This window comes from Chaetodon auriga, chromosome 4 (genome assembly GCF_051107435.1).
Source record: "Chaetodon auriga isolate fChaAug3 chromosome 4, fChaAug3.hap1, whole genome shotgun sequence".
Classification (NCBI taxonomy): domain Eukaryota; kingdom Metazoa; phylum Chordata; class Actinopteri; order Chaetodontiformes; family Chaetodontidae; genus Chaetodon; species Chaetodon auriga.
In genome coordinates this window covers 6,756,561-6,776,290 of record NC_135077.1, presented here as the reverse complement: position 1 = coordinate 6,776,290, position 19,730 = coordinate 6,756,561, and the positions used below count along the sequence as shown (strand labels likewise).

General features: G+C 44.0%; 1 protein-coding gene across 1 annotated transcript in view; it reads right to left on the bottom strand.

Moving 5' to 3' along the window:
* LOC143319459 (cytoplasmic phosphatidylinositol transfer protein 1-like) overlaps positions 1-19,465 on the bottom strand; it is a 67,633-nt gene extending 48,168 nt beyond the window's left edge. The window contains exon 1 of the mRNA XM_076728467.1: positions 19,194-19,465. Within this exon, the coding sequence (XP_076584582.1) occupies positions 19,194-19,241 (48 nt within the window). The 5' untranslated portion in view covers positions 19,242-19,465. The remainder of the gene's footprint in view (positions 1-19,193) is intronic.
* Between the last annotated feature and the right edge of the window lie 265 nt (positions 19,466-19,730).

The following is a 19,730-nucleotide window of genomic DNA, read 5'->3' as shown; positions in this document are numbered from 1 at the left end:
TTCAAACTGCTGGCAATGGACTCAGGCAGCGGAGCAAAAGTGCATTAAAGGTTTGCAGAAGTCTGTCTTTTTTTTTTTCCTGGAGCGTTAAGTTGGTGCCTGTGAACCATTCGTCTGTGTGTGTGTCAGAAAGAAAGCGAGGACGAGAGAAAGCAACAGAGAGAGAGATGGAGGTGCGAGGTGGCCAGAAACGGAGCCAAGACAAGACATTTCAGTGCCTGTAAATCACTCGAAGGACATTTATTACTTAATGGCTGGCTCTCAGTTCAAAGCCAGCGGTAGCCTGGGATCACTTCTATGAAAGGGAACATTGGCTTTGCTCAGCCCAGGTGAAAAAAAAAAAGCTTTGAAATTTTTGAAAAACTACATCCTTGGAGAGTTGAAGCTCTTTTATGGCCATTTTTAGTCAGTGAGAGATTGCACTGAGATTGCTGAGCTCGCAGCTAGCCCGGATGTTACGCTGGACCTTGGCTCTCTATCTCCAACGCTGGTGACCAAATGTTGCACTGAAGTTTTTCCCCTTCAAAAGCAAACACAACGGGGAACAAAGAGGAACGTTTCCAGTGAACATTTGCAGCAGCTCGTAAAAACTCCAGGGACATACCTGCATCAGACAGTGTCTTGGTTTTCAGCCATCTCTCTTTTGTTTGGTCAACCAGCAAAAAGAAGCTGACTCATCAAGCCACTTTGACTCTTCTGCAGCCAAAATGTCAAACAAAAAGCAGCTGGCACGGTGTGCTGATTGACTCTAAAGGCTTCCGTCTGAACGTCCTTGACCTTCTGTCCGTCTGTGTTTCCATGGCCGAAGAAAAATTGTTTTCCACAACAACAGCGTCGCTAACAGGGACTGCTGATCCAAGGACAAACACAATCCGCTGAAAGGAGGTAGTGCATGAGACACAGACAGGCGAGCACTTAAAACGATATTAAAAGGAGGTGGAACAGACTGAGCAGGTGGAATATGGACACTTGCATTAGTGAGTTTTGTGTCACAAAGTATGGACACTATAAACACCTGGTGATGATCTTAAACACAACACAGCAAGGTGACATTATCAAACCAGATGTATTAACTGTGACCTACGCGGGTCACACACACACAAACCACTGTATATACACAAACACCCTGCAAAATATGGGCATGGCATGGCGTCTCCGTTTGGGTTAAAACAAGAAAAGACGGTTATGTTAAAGAATTTCTACCACAGAGTGTAACTTCCCTTGTTTTGCCCTGATGCTTCTGTCCAGAAAAGACCCTCACAGAGGACTCCAGTGTGTACACGTAAATGTTTGACAGCGTTTTTTGAGGAAAAGGCCTGAAGCAGGATACACGAGACGGAGGTTTATGTGAGGTTTTGAAGTGGTTCGAGCCCAACTTTAAGGACGCATATAAATATAAAGACAGATTAAGAAAGTTATGCTGACAGAAAACATCCAATCATTCATATATTGTATGGCAATCTTGATTAAATAAGACTGTTGCTTTAAATAATGATTCAAAAGTCGGTCACTGCGGTCACATTAATAGTTGATGACGTACAAACGTTTGGAATGAATAAATAAAAACAACATGGTGCCCCCTCTCTCACGCACACACAGGCTCTACGCCACGAAAGGCAGCCACATGTATGTGCCCACACCCAAGTGTGTGCCCGGGCTGATTTTCCATGACGCTGAACTGATGTGCTTGGTGAATGTGACGTCACGGTTCGGTTTTATGCTGAACCACAAATAAGCCGCACATGAACGACCACTGCTGAAAGCATGTATCTTCATTTGTTTTCTGTGTGGCGGGCAGGAGCAACTGCTGCGGTGAACGCAGAGCCACAGCCGAGCCTCAGCACTACTGTGGGTAAACGTTATAGTTCTGGATGTCCGACTTCCCCTTTCTCACTGCCCGCAGTCTCAGGATTGTCTCCAGTTTGGATTGCTTTGCAAATGTTGTGTTAAGTGTTTCAGATTCTAAAAATTAGAGGTGGAACATATTCATGAAAACTAATAAAACTATGCAGTTTTTCCAGCTTTCTGCACATACGGACAGTCTAGGGTGGAAACATACTCCAGATGTACTGTGTTATAGGCTGCACTTGAGGCCAACTTTCTTTTTGGCACCACCTCAGCTTTCTACAAATTACTTCCTCTCAGCTGTCAACGATGTCAGACTGGCTGTAACTCATTTCTTTCCTCTTTCTTTTCCTTCCCCCATCTTTCTTTCTCCTCCTGAATTCCTGCCTTCCCTAACCTCCCTCCCTTCATTCTTTCCTTCTCTCCATGCCTTCATCTGAGCATTGAAGCAAGGCTGAACAATTAATCGAAATACCATCAAAATCGCAATATGGCCCGAAGCGCAATATCTATGTAATGCAAAAATCACCATTGTCACTAAAATCATGATATATATTGCATGATCTGTTAAAATAACGTGAATCAGTCATTCAGCCCTATAGTGAAGCCACCCGATGAAGGAAGGGGGAAGGTAAACAAACAAAGAGAACTTGACGTTCAGCCTCAGCATACGGTTCAGCCCTCTGGACCCGTTCCCACTTTGCTGACCAGCTGCTTGCGTCATCCATCGGCAAGAATGCTGCAAATGTGCTTTTCACACACACCCACGACTAGGGTCAATCCCAGAAACAGATATAGTAAACGCATCCACAAAGACGGCCTCAAGGGTAATACTAATCCATCTAGCTGACTGCCTAATGTAATCTAGGGATCCAAGTTAGTCAGAAAACTCAAATAAAGGCAAATCAAAGGAAAAGCAGCGTCTTTATTATCATTATAATGGTTTTCAAAACTATGATATTCTTACTAACAAGTCAATGTAAAACTATGATGATGAAAAATGCAAAATACTTAACTGTGACGCCATTGACTTCACAGTTAGTGTTCAGTTAGCTAATGTTTATACACTCTGAGAGCAAGATAGGCCCCAGCAGGAGTGACCAGTGTGATCGACTTCACAGCAAAAGGAGGGATTGCAAGAGGTCCTCTATTAAGGTCTCAAGTGAAGCTTTCAGTTTTGCCTCCAACTGACGTCAAAGCCCTATTAAGGCCAAATCAGGCCGGCAGCCATGCCTCTCTTTTCCGTTTATTTCAAGGAAATCACTCAGCTTTTTCCAAAATATCTGCACTGTTGAGTCTTGGCCAGCGCATGAGAGTGTGTGCATCAGGATGTATGTGTGTGTGTGTGTGTGTGTGTGTGTGTGCGTGTGTGTGTGTGTGAGAAGCTGTGTGCAATGACATCACTGGGGGTGCAGAGGGGAAGGAAGTTCGAAGGAGAAAATGTTTGGAGTTAGACAGAGACAGGACAGAACTATATCTTATTAATTACCCAGCAAAGCATTCCTGCCTCGCCGAAAGGTTAAACGGTGGCTTGGCTCAGTTTTACTACCGCCTCGTTCTTTCTTTCCATTTCAAACTGACACAGACGCTACAGTACGTGCATTATTTTAACCTCATCCTGACCACATTAACTTCTGAACACCAGTACTTAACATGAACAAAAGAGGCTGTAACTTTGATGACTAGCTGCCTGTAAAAGTATGTTCCATTGCTCAGGAGGACAGATTCTGCAGGAAATCGAATGCATTGCCATCAGCACAGCACAAGGTAAACTGCTTTATGGAGAATAAAACAGGAAAAGCCAGCTTTTCTAGTACAAGTGAAGGTGAAATAGTATAATTACAGATGACAGAAAAAGTGAAAAGCCTTGTGTGTATCAACCTCTTTTACAACAATAAGTTTGAAACTGCTGCTTTGTGAGTGACCTTCAGGGTCTACAGAAGCACAACATCGACCTAAAATGCATCTCTCGTTGATCTGCCCTCTGTATTCATTCAGCTCAGCCGCCTATCTGTCAGTTTTCCCACATGAAGTTCACTGTCTTGCTTGTTAATGAGCCTTTTTGAAAGGCTCACCCCTTCAGTGTGACACTCCTGCAGAAACAAAAGGCACAACGAGCATAAGTCGTTCACTGGTCTGGATGATCACTGATCCAAGCAGAACAGACAAAAACGGTACAAACCAACCAAAAGCATGTCAGGATATGTCCCTCAAGGGCACAGAGGGAGGCCGATGCAATTCAGAGGTCAGCTTGGGAGGAAAAAGCTGATTAGTGGGCAGAGAGAGGGTGTACATGCTGTTTTCTGTGTATGTGTTTCTGTAAATGGATATATTGTACACATGTAGATGTTTACTGCATGTCTACCTGTATTTGTGCATGTGGATTTTTCAGGAGCATAGCCTCTATGCAACACTTTCATAGAGCCACTTTCGACACCAGAAGAGGATTCAACAGCCCTTCCCTGCTCCCCCCTCAGTGAATTCTGGGATTGTAGCACAGGGCTTTGAAAAGGGTCGCCCTCAGGAGAGAAGGATGTGGGATGAAAGTGATTCATACGCACGCAAAAACATGGAAGCATGCGCAACGAGAAAAGAAGTGTGTGTGGGAAGTGATCAGCAGTGTGGTAGCACCGAACAAACGGTACATTTTGGGTCAGAAAGCAATAAGCTGGAGAGTAAAAAAATAAGCACCGAGCGATCGCTATGGGATGAATCATGTCAGAGAGTCCATGCAGCCTTTAGAAGCTGCAGAAAGAGGCTCAATGCACCGAGAACAGGTACGTGAACCTTCAGCTATAACCCCAATTCTGCTTTGGCATTAGTTTTGTCAGATTCTTGGGCTCCCGAGAACTTTCATGGTGCATATTCAAATGTTAAAAAATGCAGAGGAAATAGAAAAATTGCATGTAGCTGTTTGGACTGTGCTAAATATGTTTCAGCTCCTGCACCGCTCTCCTGTTTCCTCCAGTAATAATGCCTCCTTAGCAATGGCAGCAGCACTTCTACAGCTGATAAACAGCAGCGGAAACAGAAATAACCTCATTTAAAAAGGGAACATACAATAAACTGGGAATAAATTAGAGTAATTGTATGCGATTTCTGGAATTTTTGAAGGGCCGCGAGGGGCAGCTGGACTTTAACTTGAGCAGGCTGCTTGTTAAGACCTCTTTAGGTCTATTTAAAGAGCTGGCACATCTGCCCCTTGTTTGCCTTTCCAGGGCTGTAAAACCTGGAAAGTGAAAGGAGGGTGAACCGTGATGAAAGAGAGAGGAGATAGTCTTTATGAGATGCACACTTAGATTGTTTGCACCACAACCTTCAGATGAACAGAATGGGACTTGTGCATACAAATCAACCTTCTCAAGTGTTTTTTGTTTTGTTTTTTCCCCCGACTTTCCACTCGCTGGTACACTTAGGATAGCCGTCAAGAAACATTACACTGTTGTTATGGAAACTATGAAACTGAAGCACACACGGTAAGCACCTTAAAGCTGTATTATGCAATTTATGCATGTCGGTCGCCCCAAATAGCATGTGTTTGAAATTCGAGGACGTTGATACCCAGAAATCTGCTATAACATGACTGCAAGTCGACTGCACGCGGCACACTCATGTTTACTCAAACAGTCAGGCTCACACTGTTTAGACTGAAAATAAACCAGTATTTTTTACTGAAAATATGCACAAAAAAAAAACCAAACAATTGACCCAGATTTACACCATGAAACTTATCTCCAAGATTGCTTCTTACTACTATCATTATTCATATTTTAGACAGTGTCCTCACTTTTTTGGAATCAGGGTTGCAGTTCTGCTTCTTGGCATTATTACAGTGACAGTATGGTATTGCTGGTCAAGGTATCAAGTTCTTAAAAGTTAAAATAGAAATATGAATTATGCCAATCTCGGCGTACACAATACTACATGTTTCTGGTCTGTGGGCCGCACGGTTCTTTTAACGAGGGTCAGGCAGGAACTAATAACTCCACCACATGTAACAAGAATCCCTCTGTAGCCTCCGTCATCAACAGAGAGCTCCACTTTGTGGTGACAATTAAAATTCTTGTTGCTTTATATGCTTAAAGTAGCAATCTCAAAGATTCGCCTGTCAAACATTTGTCTGTGTTTGTTGATGTCTGTGAAGTGCTTTACATTTATTTGCAGTAATACGAACTGGGTGTCTGTGGGGACACTCCCAGAAAAAATGCCGTCTTAAACGACTGCTGATGCCAACCCAACGTTTCCTACTGCTGCAGCTTCACGTTAAAAGCATTTAACTGGCAAAAAAACAAGTCGACTTTTATTTCTTGATCAGTCTGCTGCTGCACTTAGAAGGTGTGAACTTGAATTGGAATCCTGGTCAATTTCAAAGATTTTTTTTTTTTTCACCAAGTTGCACAAATGTTTATTATTTCAATAATAAATAGCAATTCGGTACATTTATATCTATGTATTTATTTGTCACATTTTGTTTTACAAAGTGAGGAAAGCAATGTTTTAGTCATTATTGTTCACATTTCTTTTTTGAGAGCCAATGTGCTTAAAAAAAAAAATCAGTTTCACATGAACTGACTGCCTGGAACCTTCACTGTGATTAATGCTCTTGTTATCTAAATGAATAGAACATCTTGACTCTTGCTCCTCCAAACATTGTTCCTCTGGTGTCCTCTCTTTCCCTGTGCACACACAGACACACACTTGCGCCAGTCGATACATCTTAGCAGGCGTTTTCACTCCCCAATCCTCTAAATGACACTAGGAATCAGCCATGGTCAGGGCTGACTACACTGAAGACAACAACCACAAATAGGGGACAAAAACACACACATGCTACGCACACACATCCAGACATCCACATGATCAGCAAGAAAAAAAAATCAATCCTTACTTTTATTCTTCTGAGAAGAGTTGAAAATGTGACCTATTTACACTTTACAATCATGTGAGCGACGGTGATTCAGTCCTGACATCCCCCCCCCTCCCCCCTCCCTCCCCCCTCCCTCCCCCTCCCTCCCCCTCCACTGTCCCACACTGACTGAACATCAGCCATCACCGTGAGGCCATTAAGATAAGACATGGAGTTTATTAGTTCATTTCAGCAGTCATTCAGTGGGTTGATGATGACGATGATCTCGGTGTTCATCACAATTCCCTCGTGCGGACGTGACAGAGGAAATATTGACCTTACATCTCTCCCAGGCTCGCAGGACGCTGCCGTCCCTTGAAAACCTTTTACAGAAAAACAAACCAAGTGGGAACTGAGACAAACTGGCTCATTTTCCAGGTGACACCAGTGCACTTCTGAATCTCTTCCATTGCCCTAGAATGGCTGTCATGGGAGCTCTTCTGTATTTGGATGGTAGATAGCTCTGCCTGAAGAAAAAAAAAAAAACACTGCACTCGAGCTGCTACTTTTAGCAAACACAGGATACCTGGGAGATGATGATGATGCGCCACACTAAATGTCACTGTTGTCATTATAACCACTTGAACGCAGCGCAGTCTTCCGTGTCAAACCTGTGCAGCACAACCCATTGACATCTTTGTTCTCCTGACTTAAACAGATTTGCCGCCGCTGAGATGCTAACTGCCACACAGTGGGCTGAAGGCCATTAAGATTTTTCCGTGGGAGAAAAATACACAGTACTGCCTTCCATGACATTCAAATGACACAGCTGCAGACGGCTGGAGTTCTTTACTACGGGATCATTTTTTTAAAACGTGTTCTTCCAGGTGTCGACCATGTGGATTAGTCATTAAGAACATTTGTATGTTTCCTATTGACTCTGGTGATGGCTGACTTCTCTTCTAGCACCACCATGCATTTGATATTTGTGACCCTGAATGAAATGTCTCAACAGCGATTGGATGGATTGCCTTGAAATTAAAGATCTCCCCAAACACATTTTAAAATTTCAAATACTCCACTTGTTTTTTCCACTGAAACATTTCAATAATCTTTTTAACATCCTTAAAATTATATCTAGTCATTGTCTCTCTCTACAGACTCTATGAACATGTGCCTTTTTGTCATTTCCAAAGTTTAACTGTTAGTTTAACTGTTAGCTGTGAAACTGTTAGCGTTGTTACTGTGAGCATCTTATCAATGCATTGAGCACAAAGCACTGCTGCAGCCTCACCGAGTCAATAGTTTTACTCCTGCTAAAACCACACAAAACATAATCTCTATATTGCCGAAACACAAAGGGAACACTCACCGCGCAGGATTCTAATTGGCTGCATTTAAACCGAACGCTTAATAAGAATAAACAACCCCATGAAATCACGTTCTTGTAAACAAATTCTGCGAGCAACATTTGACCACCTGAGAGCAGCAGATTATGTTTACCTGGAATGTCAGCGCAGCCTGTTTACCCTCGAAGATAAAACACAGCAAACACACTGAAAGGAAATGCTTGGTGCTAAATCCCAGACTTGAGGGAAGGCAAGACTCCATCATCTGCCTCATTATTTGACAGTTATCCTACGGATGGTTATCCTTACACTATAATCACTATAATCCACTCCGCTATGGGGGTAATGGTAGGGATAGATGGCACTGGTTACCATGGAAACGAGAGACGATAATGAAGTGTGTCAGCATATAGCTATCTACAGCCTGTCTAATTTGTGTGCGTGTGTATGTGTGCGTGCAAGTCTGTGCATGTGTGGGCTGAGCTGATAGTTCTTCCAAAGATGCACCTGTGCGTAGGCTGGAGGCATAGCAGAACAGCATGATGACCAGCGTGCACGAGTGTATTCTTATCCTGAGCGTATCCTCCTCAACGCAGGACGGAAAGCAAACCTCTTGAAACTTTCCAACAGCAGCTACAAAATGGAGCCACTTCAGCGCACTCACCCTATTCTGCACGCATGTGAGCACTGACACAGCTAAGGACTTAAGCCTGACCGGCTTCAATTTAAAGAGCCTGGAGAGCTTTGGAAAACAAACACAGAAAACCAACACATACAGTAGAGCATTCGTTTTCATGAGATCTTTTAAAGCTGTCGGAATTACATCACTTTAATGCTTCTGTAAACAAGCCGCAGTCCCCCTGACACAATATTAATGAGCTCCTCAGAAACCACTGGCTGCATTAAACCGTAGATGACTTCCTTCTGAACTCTTCAGCCCATATTCATATTTCATGGAACAACTCAAGCTTCTGTCTACCTCTTCTTTTCTTTGTCTCCCTCTTCCCGTTCGCATGTCTTTTACAGCAGGTGATTCGTTCGAAAGCTTCTGCCGACCCTCCTTTCACCATCTCCATCTGTCTACTCTCATCCCATCTTGGTAAACCTCTGGTAAATCTTTCCTTTTCATCTCTCCGCAGACCAAAGAGGCAGCAAAAGAAGGGAGAAGAAGGCTCTCATTTTCCTTTTCCATGCTCTGCTGTGCCTCCCCTTCTGCTGCACTTGCATCAGTCTCTCAGTGGAGCTGAAGCAGAGACTCGCAGCTACTGTGCAAGAACAGGTTGTAAAAGAAAAAAAACATCAGGTCTGCGCCTGTGAACACGCACACAAAGACACGCACGTGAAACCACAGTGGGTAAGACAGGACCGCCAGAACATTAAATTAAATTTGATCAGATGACAACTCGCGCTTCATAGCCTGCGGTGGTAAGAGCTAGTCAGAAATAAAGGCAAACAGTTAGCAATACAAGTGCAGCCCTAATCAGTGTCAGAGCACACAGCGCATGGCCGGCCGCTGATAACGTAGCCAAATAAACACAAGGCCACTTTAAGGACATTTTGAGGCTCAAGTGGTAGCGCTATCAGTGCTATCGTTTGCTGAAGTAATGGAGATATTAGAAGCCTCAGTCTCGCTGTGGAGCTCCACGGTGTGTTCGTGTGGACCTTGTGATAATATTTCTCCCCAGCCTCTATAAAAGAAGGTCGCGTTCTGGCCTGAGCACAGGATTACGGTCCAACGGGAAGTGTTTGATGAAAAAGGAAAAAAATGGACATTGTCTGATGTGTTGTGCATTATTTTCATCGATTAAATTTTTTGTTATTGTTGAATGCTTATGTCTGCTGCGTTTGGTCACCTTTGGACATTGGAGCGTGCTTCATATTCAGACGACCTTGAACAAAATAAAAGGCAAAGTAGAGGCCGGTTAACCTTCCAGCATAGAAAATAACCCATAGCTTAAGGCAAACAGGCGGCTATTTTAAGCAATAAACCAAAGATGGAGCATTACAGAAAGATCTCCTATTAATAGAAATGAATGCAAAAGTATATGCTTCTGAAGAATAGCTTCACTATGTTCACCGAGACAACGCTAGTGGACATGTAAGAGACAGTCCTCTGTCTCAGTGTATTGCTAGACGTTCCTGGCAGGGATCTGTGCAATAACTCATAAAACACAAAGGGGTTGTGGAAACACGGTTGTGGCAGGACAGGTAACAATGGGGGTTGGCCTGCAGAGGGTGCATGCGCCAGTAAAAGCTATCACTGGAAAGTGTAGGTGTTGCTGTGGAGGGCAGAACACCACCAGTTTAGAGATCAAGTCATTTGGGAGCAATGTGGCTCTCCTGTAACACCAGTACAAATCGTTTTCATTCATCCATCCATCCATTCACATAGCTTTAGCAGCTTAGCAGCATAGCTGATGGCTCACTTCTCACAGAATGAAGATGGTGCAAAAGGCTCCAATTCATGCACGGTGGAAGCACATGGGTGTCACATATGAGACACCACCTACACACACACACACACACACACACACACACACACACACACAGAGCTTTCATAAAAATCATTTGGAGGTTTGGATTTGGTTTTAGTGTTTGCATTAGTGCAAATGGAGTAAATAAACTGAGGTGGCTGACTGTGATATGCTGTGACACTTGACACGATAAAATATTTAAGAGAGATGAAGAGAAATAACAAACCCTCACTTCTGGAACAAACAAAACCAAAAGTAGAAAAAGTCTAGCAGCTCTTTGAGGCTCATGTTTGTGTGATATGATAACATTACACTCACACTGCGCACTAGAAAACCAAACTGTTGGCTGGATGAAAAATCACCATAGCTTTATGTGGAGTCTGGCCTGAAGGTGACACCGTCAGAGTGGTCGCTTTGTTTGCTAAGCTCCACGTCGTCAGCAGAATACTAGCATTAGCATGTCAACATATGAAAGTCAACAATTAGTGTGTTATTTATATGACGACATTTAATAATGTAACTTTTTACATGCTAGCATGCTAACACAGGCAATTTAAATGCTCCATGTTTGCAAGTTGAAAAGTTCATATTTAGCATGTTGCAAGTTAGCATGTTTGGGGTTAGCAAACATCCTCTGGATCTGGACTCATAATGGTGTACCTTTTATGTATACAGTGAAAGGGAACATTTGGGGATTCTGGACATAACAAGACAATGTAAGATGTCACCTTGGGCCTAAGACAATTCAATGGGACAATCTGACATTAATCGAGAACATAATCAGCAATTAATTGATAATGAAAATCCTCAGCTGCAGCCATAACAGTAATAGAAGTAATAAAAAATTCCCCTGAAATCAGAGAAAATTGGACATCAGACATTAATTTTTGTGCAGTGTTTAAGTGCTTTAGAGGGGAATTTGCCTTACATCATACATACATATAAATAAAATCTATCTATACTGTCATTGTGTGTATGCACAGCTGAGTATCCAGACAGTGAATCCCCCCTGAGGCAAAACCTCATCAAGATTAACATTCATATAATATCCTATGACAAGATCTCAAGTTTCCCACCCCCCAGGTCTCAATGATGTGCTAATATGAAACATAAGAATCATACTACTACATAATCCTCATCAACTTCCCTATCACCGTTTCTGATGCTGTATTGCTTCCCTGGTGGTATAAGTACAGCCCTGCAGCCATTGGCACTGACCAATCATTCCACACGTCACCAAAAAAGAACACATCCAGGCAAAGAATAAACTATTCCATGTCATCTGTGGAATCTCCTCTGATAAACAACAAAGAAATGTGTGCAAATGCACTTGTAGGTGCTTGGCTGAGCGCCGCAAATGAATGTCTGTAATGTCAAGTACTGCAAAGAGGCTGTGAAGCTTCACCTCTCACATAATTCCACTAACCCACACTCATCTTCTATCCAGCCTCTCAGCCTTTTACCGTATTTGTACATATTTGGGTGACATTACTATTCTATTCAGGACTACAAGAAAGACCAGATATAAGGCCAATCCTTCAAGTTCCTCTGTCGTGTTGATGTAGAGCAAAACAGCAAAGTTAATGCTTCATTTTAATTTCAGCAACTGCAGCCAATCTGAGGACACGGTCTAAGCAAGTGAACCTGTGTTAGCACCAGAAAGCAGTTTCTGTGAAGATGTCCACACTGAACGAGGCAAGAAGAGTGGCTTTGGTCTAAAGAATCTGCTGCTTTGTCTCTATTTTCAGCCACACGTTGCAGATTTAGCAGCTGCCTTCAGACTGTGATTGCTGTTAGAAAATGGCTCTTATTCCTCCTGTGATTTGCTGGAGCAGCGGTGGTGGTGGAAGAACTCCTCGTTTTCTCCATGACGAAAAAAGACAGTTTCACGGCAAAATTTGAGCAAACACAAAATTAAAGCGATAATGAAGATAACTTACTTTGAAAAAGGGTGCTGTTATCCACAATGGATAAATATGCCCCGAGATGTTTTACAAGTAGGTCACTGACCCTGAACCATTAGTGTTGAAAATAAAGTCATACCTGTCGTAGTTGTCAGAACGAACGGATTATCTTTAAAGCAATAGGCTAAATAAACCAATGTTATTACACAGAACAGAGAGCAGAAAAAAAGCAACACTCATTTCAAGGCACGTCAGAAAGCCATCATCAGGCTTTGACTCCCTTTCTCCACGTTAGGAAACAGTGTCATGCTTCGCCAGCACACCGAGTTCATCACTGACTTCATCTGAGCATCTCCACGCTGGACTGGTGGATGCTGCTGCAGAGTACAGTTTGCTGAACGGCTCATAAGACAACGATGATGTGCCCCTGTGGTGTGCGCGTGTGTGTGTGTGTTACCTTTAAATAAAAGACACGAGCACGCTCAAAGTGTGGGCGTGCAGGAGAGAGAGACACACACAGACACAGCACTGAAACAGCTCGTCTCCAGAGTGTGAAACCAGCCTTTCTGATACAACACACACACGCACACACACGCACACGCACACACCCATCTAGGAAATGAGAATGGATAATGGTCTATCACAACCCGTGATGGTTTCCTCTAGAAGAGTAAATGGCAGCAAATGGGATGTTGATTGAATCACAACATTGTCATGTGTACCAGATGGCAGAAAGGCATGGCACCTTACCATGACACCAAAGAAACAAACAGCGTCTCACTGGCCCCATTTCCTAAACAAACGCTGGAGTGGGTAGGAGGTGTCTAATCACAGAGAGAGAAAACAATATTCTGAATGAACGGGGGAGCAGTGCTTGTGAAAAAATAAAATGGACATTGTGTGCCTTGGAGCTTTAAGTAGGGAGACAGGAGCTCAACCCCAAATCCAAGGGTGAGGCCGGCCTGTGGACAAACATCCCACTGACTGATCACGACCCCTGACCTCCCTCTGGACGGGCACAGAAGGGGAAAGCTCTCCTTCTGTGATCAATAATCAGCCACTTTGCACAGTTTCACGGTGCATTTCATCAAATCACACGTTGTGAATGCAGGAACATCCACAACTCCAAGGACACTGTCTTCCTTATTTAGAAAGAAAGAAAGAACAGTTTGATTTGAAGAAGCCTGCTGTTCTCACTGAGCTAAAGCATGTTTGTCCTCAGCGCCTTTCAACCCTCGCCGCCTGTGGTTACATGAAATTAACTGCTGCCGTCATGGAAACGTGCTCTTGGATTGAACAATGGCGACCAATCTTGTTAAAGAGTACTTATTAAAAGGAGGTTTTAACAAACCAGCAATCCCCGAAAAGTTCATGTGTTTTTCACCAACATCGATGACGTAAAGACGCGAAGAGACACGACCAACACTGGTGAAACTGCCTTTTGTCAAAATTCTACTTGGATAAAAATTCAGCCACTTAATGATGCCTCCAGCCATGGAAGGTAGCATCACGTGAAATGGTTCAAATTGTCAATGTCATGCTTGATGGTTGATACAATGTCTGTACAACATGAACGCTTCTATGTACATTCATGACAGATAATCCCTCCTGGGATGACGCAGCAGTTCTAATCCTATTACAGTTCTTCATGGGTCCACTAAAATACAACACCGCTGCATCAGGTGTTAACTGCGCTTCTGTGCACCAGCTGCTTTTAGACAAATGGCTTTCAGTGGTGTGTGTGTGTGTGTGTGTGTGTGTGTGTGTGTTTTCATATCTTAAGCTGTGCAGGTGCAGGTGTGCCACTTGCAACACACAGTGTGAGCCCAAATGAGGCTTTAGTAAGGTGAATAAACGGTGTGTGGTTTGCGCCTAATGTGGGGCACACTACATTATACGCAACTCTTTAATGAATTCTGGCAAGAGCGTTGCTTGCAGAGATGCTTACGCCGGCATGAGCAAGCAGCCATCCATCCGAGCATTCATCCAAGCAGCCAGCCCCACATTCTCCCATTTCTACAGTTATCCCCCCAAACTGCTCTGAGGACTTCACTGATTTGAACAGTGGGCATTGGTTGGGTTTACTGTGTGTACAACAGGACAGAAAAACAGACAGTCTGAAACAATCAAATGCTAATGTATCTATAATCCTTCAGTTATTGCCAGAGCTCACAGCCCCTTAAACAACCATTCAGCCAACATGCAGAACAAGTACTGACTTCATCAGATAGACTCGAAACACGTGGATGTTCAGCTAATTCCACTTTGAATGGGCGTCGTGTCTCTTTCCCTAGCCTTCGCTGAACGTCATTATGCTCTGAGTCACTACGGTTAATGGAGGAAAAAAAAGAGGCCTTCTGCAATGAAGATCTGTTTCCGTTTTGTTAGCCCAGGAATGAATCCATGCTCCGGTGAAAACATTATTCAGCTGGGACCATCTGGGTCTTTCTAAGCAGTCTGCTGTGCTCTTTCCACCATGCAGACAAAGCTACCAGAGTAGGAAAGTCACATTGTGATGAAAACTTCATCAACAAAGGCCACATTAAGGGTGAATATGGGCGACATACGGTGACTCGGGTCAGCAAAAGGTTGGACAATGTCAGCATTTTTCTCGTGAGCTGGAAAAAAAGGGCATGTCGGCCAGAGACAGGGAGGTTGAAGTGAGAGGGACTGCAGCAGAGAAAGACATAACGGTAGACAGGAGAGGGAACACATCTGTCCGTGTCTCCTGTGATGCATCACCTGCCTGTCCTTTCCAGGAAAAAAATGGACGCCGTGGCTGATGAATGGCCCCACTCACTGGAGAAGAACAGAGCAGAGTGAGCCCTGAGGGACCAAGAGGGGAAAATGATTATTTCTTGGCTAAGTGGTTCTGGTTAGAGTTACATCTAAATCTTGTCTGAGATGGAACTTTAAACCAATACTCCAACACAGAAGCTGCAGTGTGGCTGAACTCCATGAAAGGTAGAAACTTTATCCAGACCTGAATTTCTTGATTGGGTTATACTGAGTCATCCTGGCCCGTCTCACTGCACAGCGAACATCAAACTTCATGGCAGCAAGTGTTCTCATGTCTGATTTTGCAATTACGAAACCTATCTAGACCTGAGGAGGACTGTTTTTCTGTGCTTCAGATGTTGCAGGGAGGATACTTTTGGGAAAAATTCCGTATTTATTTGACACGGAAAGCACCTAAAAGATGAGTAATCAGGTCAGCAACCTTGCCAGAAATCAGCAATCAGTCTGTGGTTTTAAAGGCATGGGTTGTTTCCAAGCTTCCCTTTGAATGAAGGGGTTTAAAGGATCAGTTCGAAAGGACAAGGGTGAAATGCATGCCAAGATGCCAACAATGTTCGGTGGAAAATAGATATTTTAGCTATTTGGGTAAAACTGCAACCACTGCTCAGCTGTCACGTCCCTGTCTCTGCATGTAAGATCCTTCCTATTGTCTTGGTTTTCACAGTGATAACGCATTGAGAGTCCAAAGTGTGGACAGTTTAAAACTTTCTTGCTAAGAGTTGAAGCTACAGCCAGTTAGCTTTTCTTAGCAGAAAGACTGAAAACGGGGAAACAGAGAGTCTGGTAATATCCAAGAGTATTTCTTGGCCAGGAACAATGACTTCCCTGCCTGCCTGGCAAGGTCACAGTAACAACAGAACTCCAGATGACAACAAGCCAGAACCACACCTTGTTTTTACACGCTGGCTTATGGATATAATGTGTCATCTAATGAGGGTTGGAGGTGCCGGAAGATGGATTATTTTATCCAGTTTCCTCTTATTTCCTGCCAATCTGATCAAAATGTCCGAGTATTCCCCTCACTTAAAGAAACCCAAAGGCTCCACAGAGAGAAGCGATGTCATCAGTTCAAATTCTCTTTTGGACGTGTTGGAAATGAAGTGAATGAAGAAAACGGAGGGAAACAAGGCAGGAGTAGCACGTCAGACACACACCCAGACAGGCGGGAGATGATTAAGAGGACAGAGAATAAAGGCTCACGGAACAGCTCATACGCTCTGGTATTGCTAAATGGTTTCTTCCGTGTGCACTGCGTTTGTTAAACTTGTATAAACAGTGTAAGGATAGCCGGTCCAACATCTGCAGTAGTAAGAGTGAGATGACGCAACACAGCCAGCAGCAGACAGTAATCTCTTCCCAGAGACAATACACAGAGAGACGTGACCTTGCATGTCCCTATGACTCCAAATCTAAGCGCACAAACACACAGTGTATTAGTGCATGACCCAGGGGAATTTCAAAGAAAAAAAAATCTCCCAGAACTTCCCTCATCACCCCCGCTCCTCCCCTCTTCTCTTTCCGTCCTCTCTGCCATCCTTTTCCTCTCCCTGTCCCCTAACCCCCATAGCAGTCGGCACACAGCAGTTTATCCTTAACCCGCCATCCATCCATCTATCCATCCACCCTTCTTTCATTCCATCTTTCCTGTCCCTTTGGACAGACGGGAAACTCTGACTCAACTTTTAGGAGACAAGGGATGACCCTCTGCTCAATGTGTGCCGCCATGATAAGAACAAACAGACCGAAGCGCCACCTCCTCCTCTGAACAGTAAGGAGGCTTCTTTCTAAGTTAGGACAAACAATGACGCCCCGGCTTCCTGGGATTCATGCAAACGGGGCTTTATCTTTGAAAAAAAAAAAACAGAAAAATAACAGATGGAAGCAAAGCGCAGTGCTGATCTGAGCAGTAGCGAGTAGCCGCTCTCCTCTTCGTTTGCTGAAATGTGGAGGGCTAACGCACCCATCCCCTTTTTAAATGCTACAGTCTCAGTATGAAGTGAAAGCTTATGGCTGTGGCTTGTGGCATCCCACAGATGTACGGTGTGCACATCACGTCTAATTATATTGCATTTGAGAAGCAGTTAAAGAGAGTGTCCCGTTTGGCTTCATTATATCGTGAACCTTCATGACCTTACAGCAAACCAGTAATAAAAATCCTACATGAGCTGACAAACAGAGAGTTATTAACAGCTTGAACTGGCTTCTTTGTGTAATCATAAGTTAGACATGGACATCCCTGTTTACGTCTGGCCTGCATTGTGAAGGAAGTCTTTTTCTCTGGAGCAATTTATAGTGGCAGGAAGTAGTACAGCAGGTGGTGGTAAGGCAGCCTTACTGTTGGCTCGGTCCATTAGTTCCTGGCCATAATGAATCTGAAGTGTATTTGGAGTTTTGGTGGTGGGATAACCCTTTCGTTCACCTCTGATTACAGACTGAGCCTTTAAACGCAGTGCTCCTGCCTCTGGTGACAGCCATCTGTACATAAGTTCACACATGGTGAAGGCTCAAGGTTAATTTACGAAACGGGAAAAGGCGTGTGCGAATGCAAACAGCCACATAACACACACACATACACGTACACACACACATGCAGTGTCTCACACACAACGTAATAATACTTAAAAGCATGTGCGACAGGACCTGCGTTCACATCCTTCCCTCAACACCTTTATATAAGAAGATGCCATTTCCGTTTTTACAGCCGGTTTCTGTGTGAGTCAGTGGTGTGAGTCTTTTTCACTGCTTGAGAAAGTACAGCCCTGGCAGACCGGTGGCGGTCAAGACTTTGGTGTAAATGTGCAGTCATTCAGTCAGCCTATTACACAAAGCAGGGGTGCATCTCGTTCCACATCAATCCACAGAACGCCTCCTAACAGCCCTTAAAATAGGCATGAACTTGCTGCCGATAGCTGCAAGTTACACGTGTTGGTGGAAATCAACAGTCAGAGATTAAAGGGAAGGAAATGTGAAAAGATGTGTAAGAGATCTGAAAGCAAACAGCCTTTTATCTGCCTCCATCTCTGCCTTTCCTTCCTAAAAATAAACTTGATTGAATGTAAAATGCGGATGATTTGGCTGCCGGCGCTGCTTGTTGAAGCTTTCTGACGTTTCTTCAGAGACAACCAGGGCTCATCAGGATTTTCATCTCGACACACACAGCACTGGCAGGATGTGCCAGACCGTTATTCCACCTGGCGACGAGCTACAGGAAAACCAACAACAAGCCTCACGCATCACAACACAAGCAGCGGAGACGGTGCTGTTCTACTGAACAGCGTGCGTGCCAGGACAGGACAGGACAGCAATCATCTTCACCTTCTAATTTTAGACTGAGTCTGAGACCTAACAGACAAACATGACATGAACACAGACAGTACACCTTTTCTCTCTGATATCAGTCCGTGCAGCTCTTCACACGGTTAAAGAACAGGAAGGGCACAGAGCCCTGATCTGCACTGTGTTAGTGCCATCATGTGCAACCAATAGGGCAGCATGAATTTAATGCAATCCAATTTAGATGTAAGTGTGTGTGTGTGTGGGGGGGGGGTTGTGTGTGTGGGGTGTGTGTGTGTGTGTGTGTGTGTGTGTGTGGCAGAATGTGTGTCTGAAAGAGGAACAGTGCTAAAACCACAACATTGCTACGGTCTTCCAGTGTGACTTGAGGGGTGCTGATCAGTGAGGTCATGGAGATCCATCACTTAAATAACAGAGTGGGGGTCATGGGGTCACAGTGAAAGTGATTAACATCTCTCTGAAACATGCCGCATTTAAGGAGGATTGAAGAAGTAGTGATCATACAGTTTTTGGCATGAGATGTGAAGTTTATCTGAATTGTATTAAAGTTGATTTCTTCCACTTCACGTAACCTCCGATCGCACGTCCCGAGCATCAAAGTGCAACGTTTTAGCCGTTAAGAGTTGTTTGAACAACAATGACACCCCCAAAAAAAGTGTTTCAAGAAGACTAGGAAACTCACCTCCTCCACTGTGAGGGGCATGCATATCCTGTACTCCTTCAGCAACATCTTCCCCCTCTCCCCGTCTCTTCTGTGTTCACAATGTGTCGAACCAGCTGAGTAAACGCTTCCTCCGCCGACCGACGGGATGTGTGTAATATCTGGAGACGTGTCAGCGCATGTGGGAGGATGGTGAGCCCGGGTTATGAAATACTCCCCGAGATACGGCTAAGTTTTTTCATCGGTACCGGTGGACACGCTCTGCGGCAGCGAAAGTGAGAGCAGAAATGAGCTCCGTGTACGGTTGTCCCCTCCTATCACGCTGAGGAGTCAAGCTACCGGCAAATAGCGACGAACAGGACCGGAAAACGTAGGAAGGAGGGCTTCAAAATAAGAGTATAAAATTAGTTGTTGTTAAAAGTAACTGTATTTTTCTGAAAACACATTCTGTGGGATAGACTATTTCCCCTGAAGCTAGCCTATATCCAAGGTTGGATTTCCAACTGTCCAGTCAGGATTTTTTTGTTGTTGTTGCTTCGTTAGTTGCAAGTTTATCAT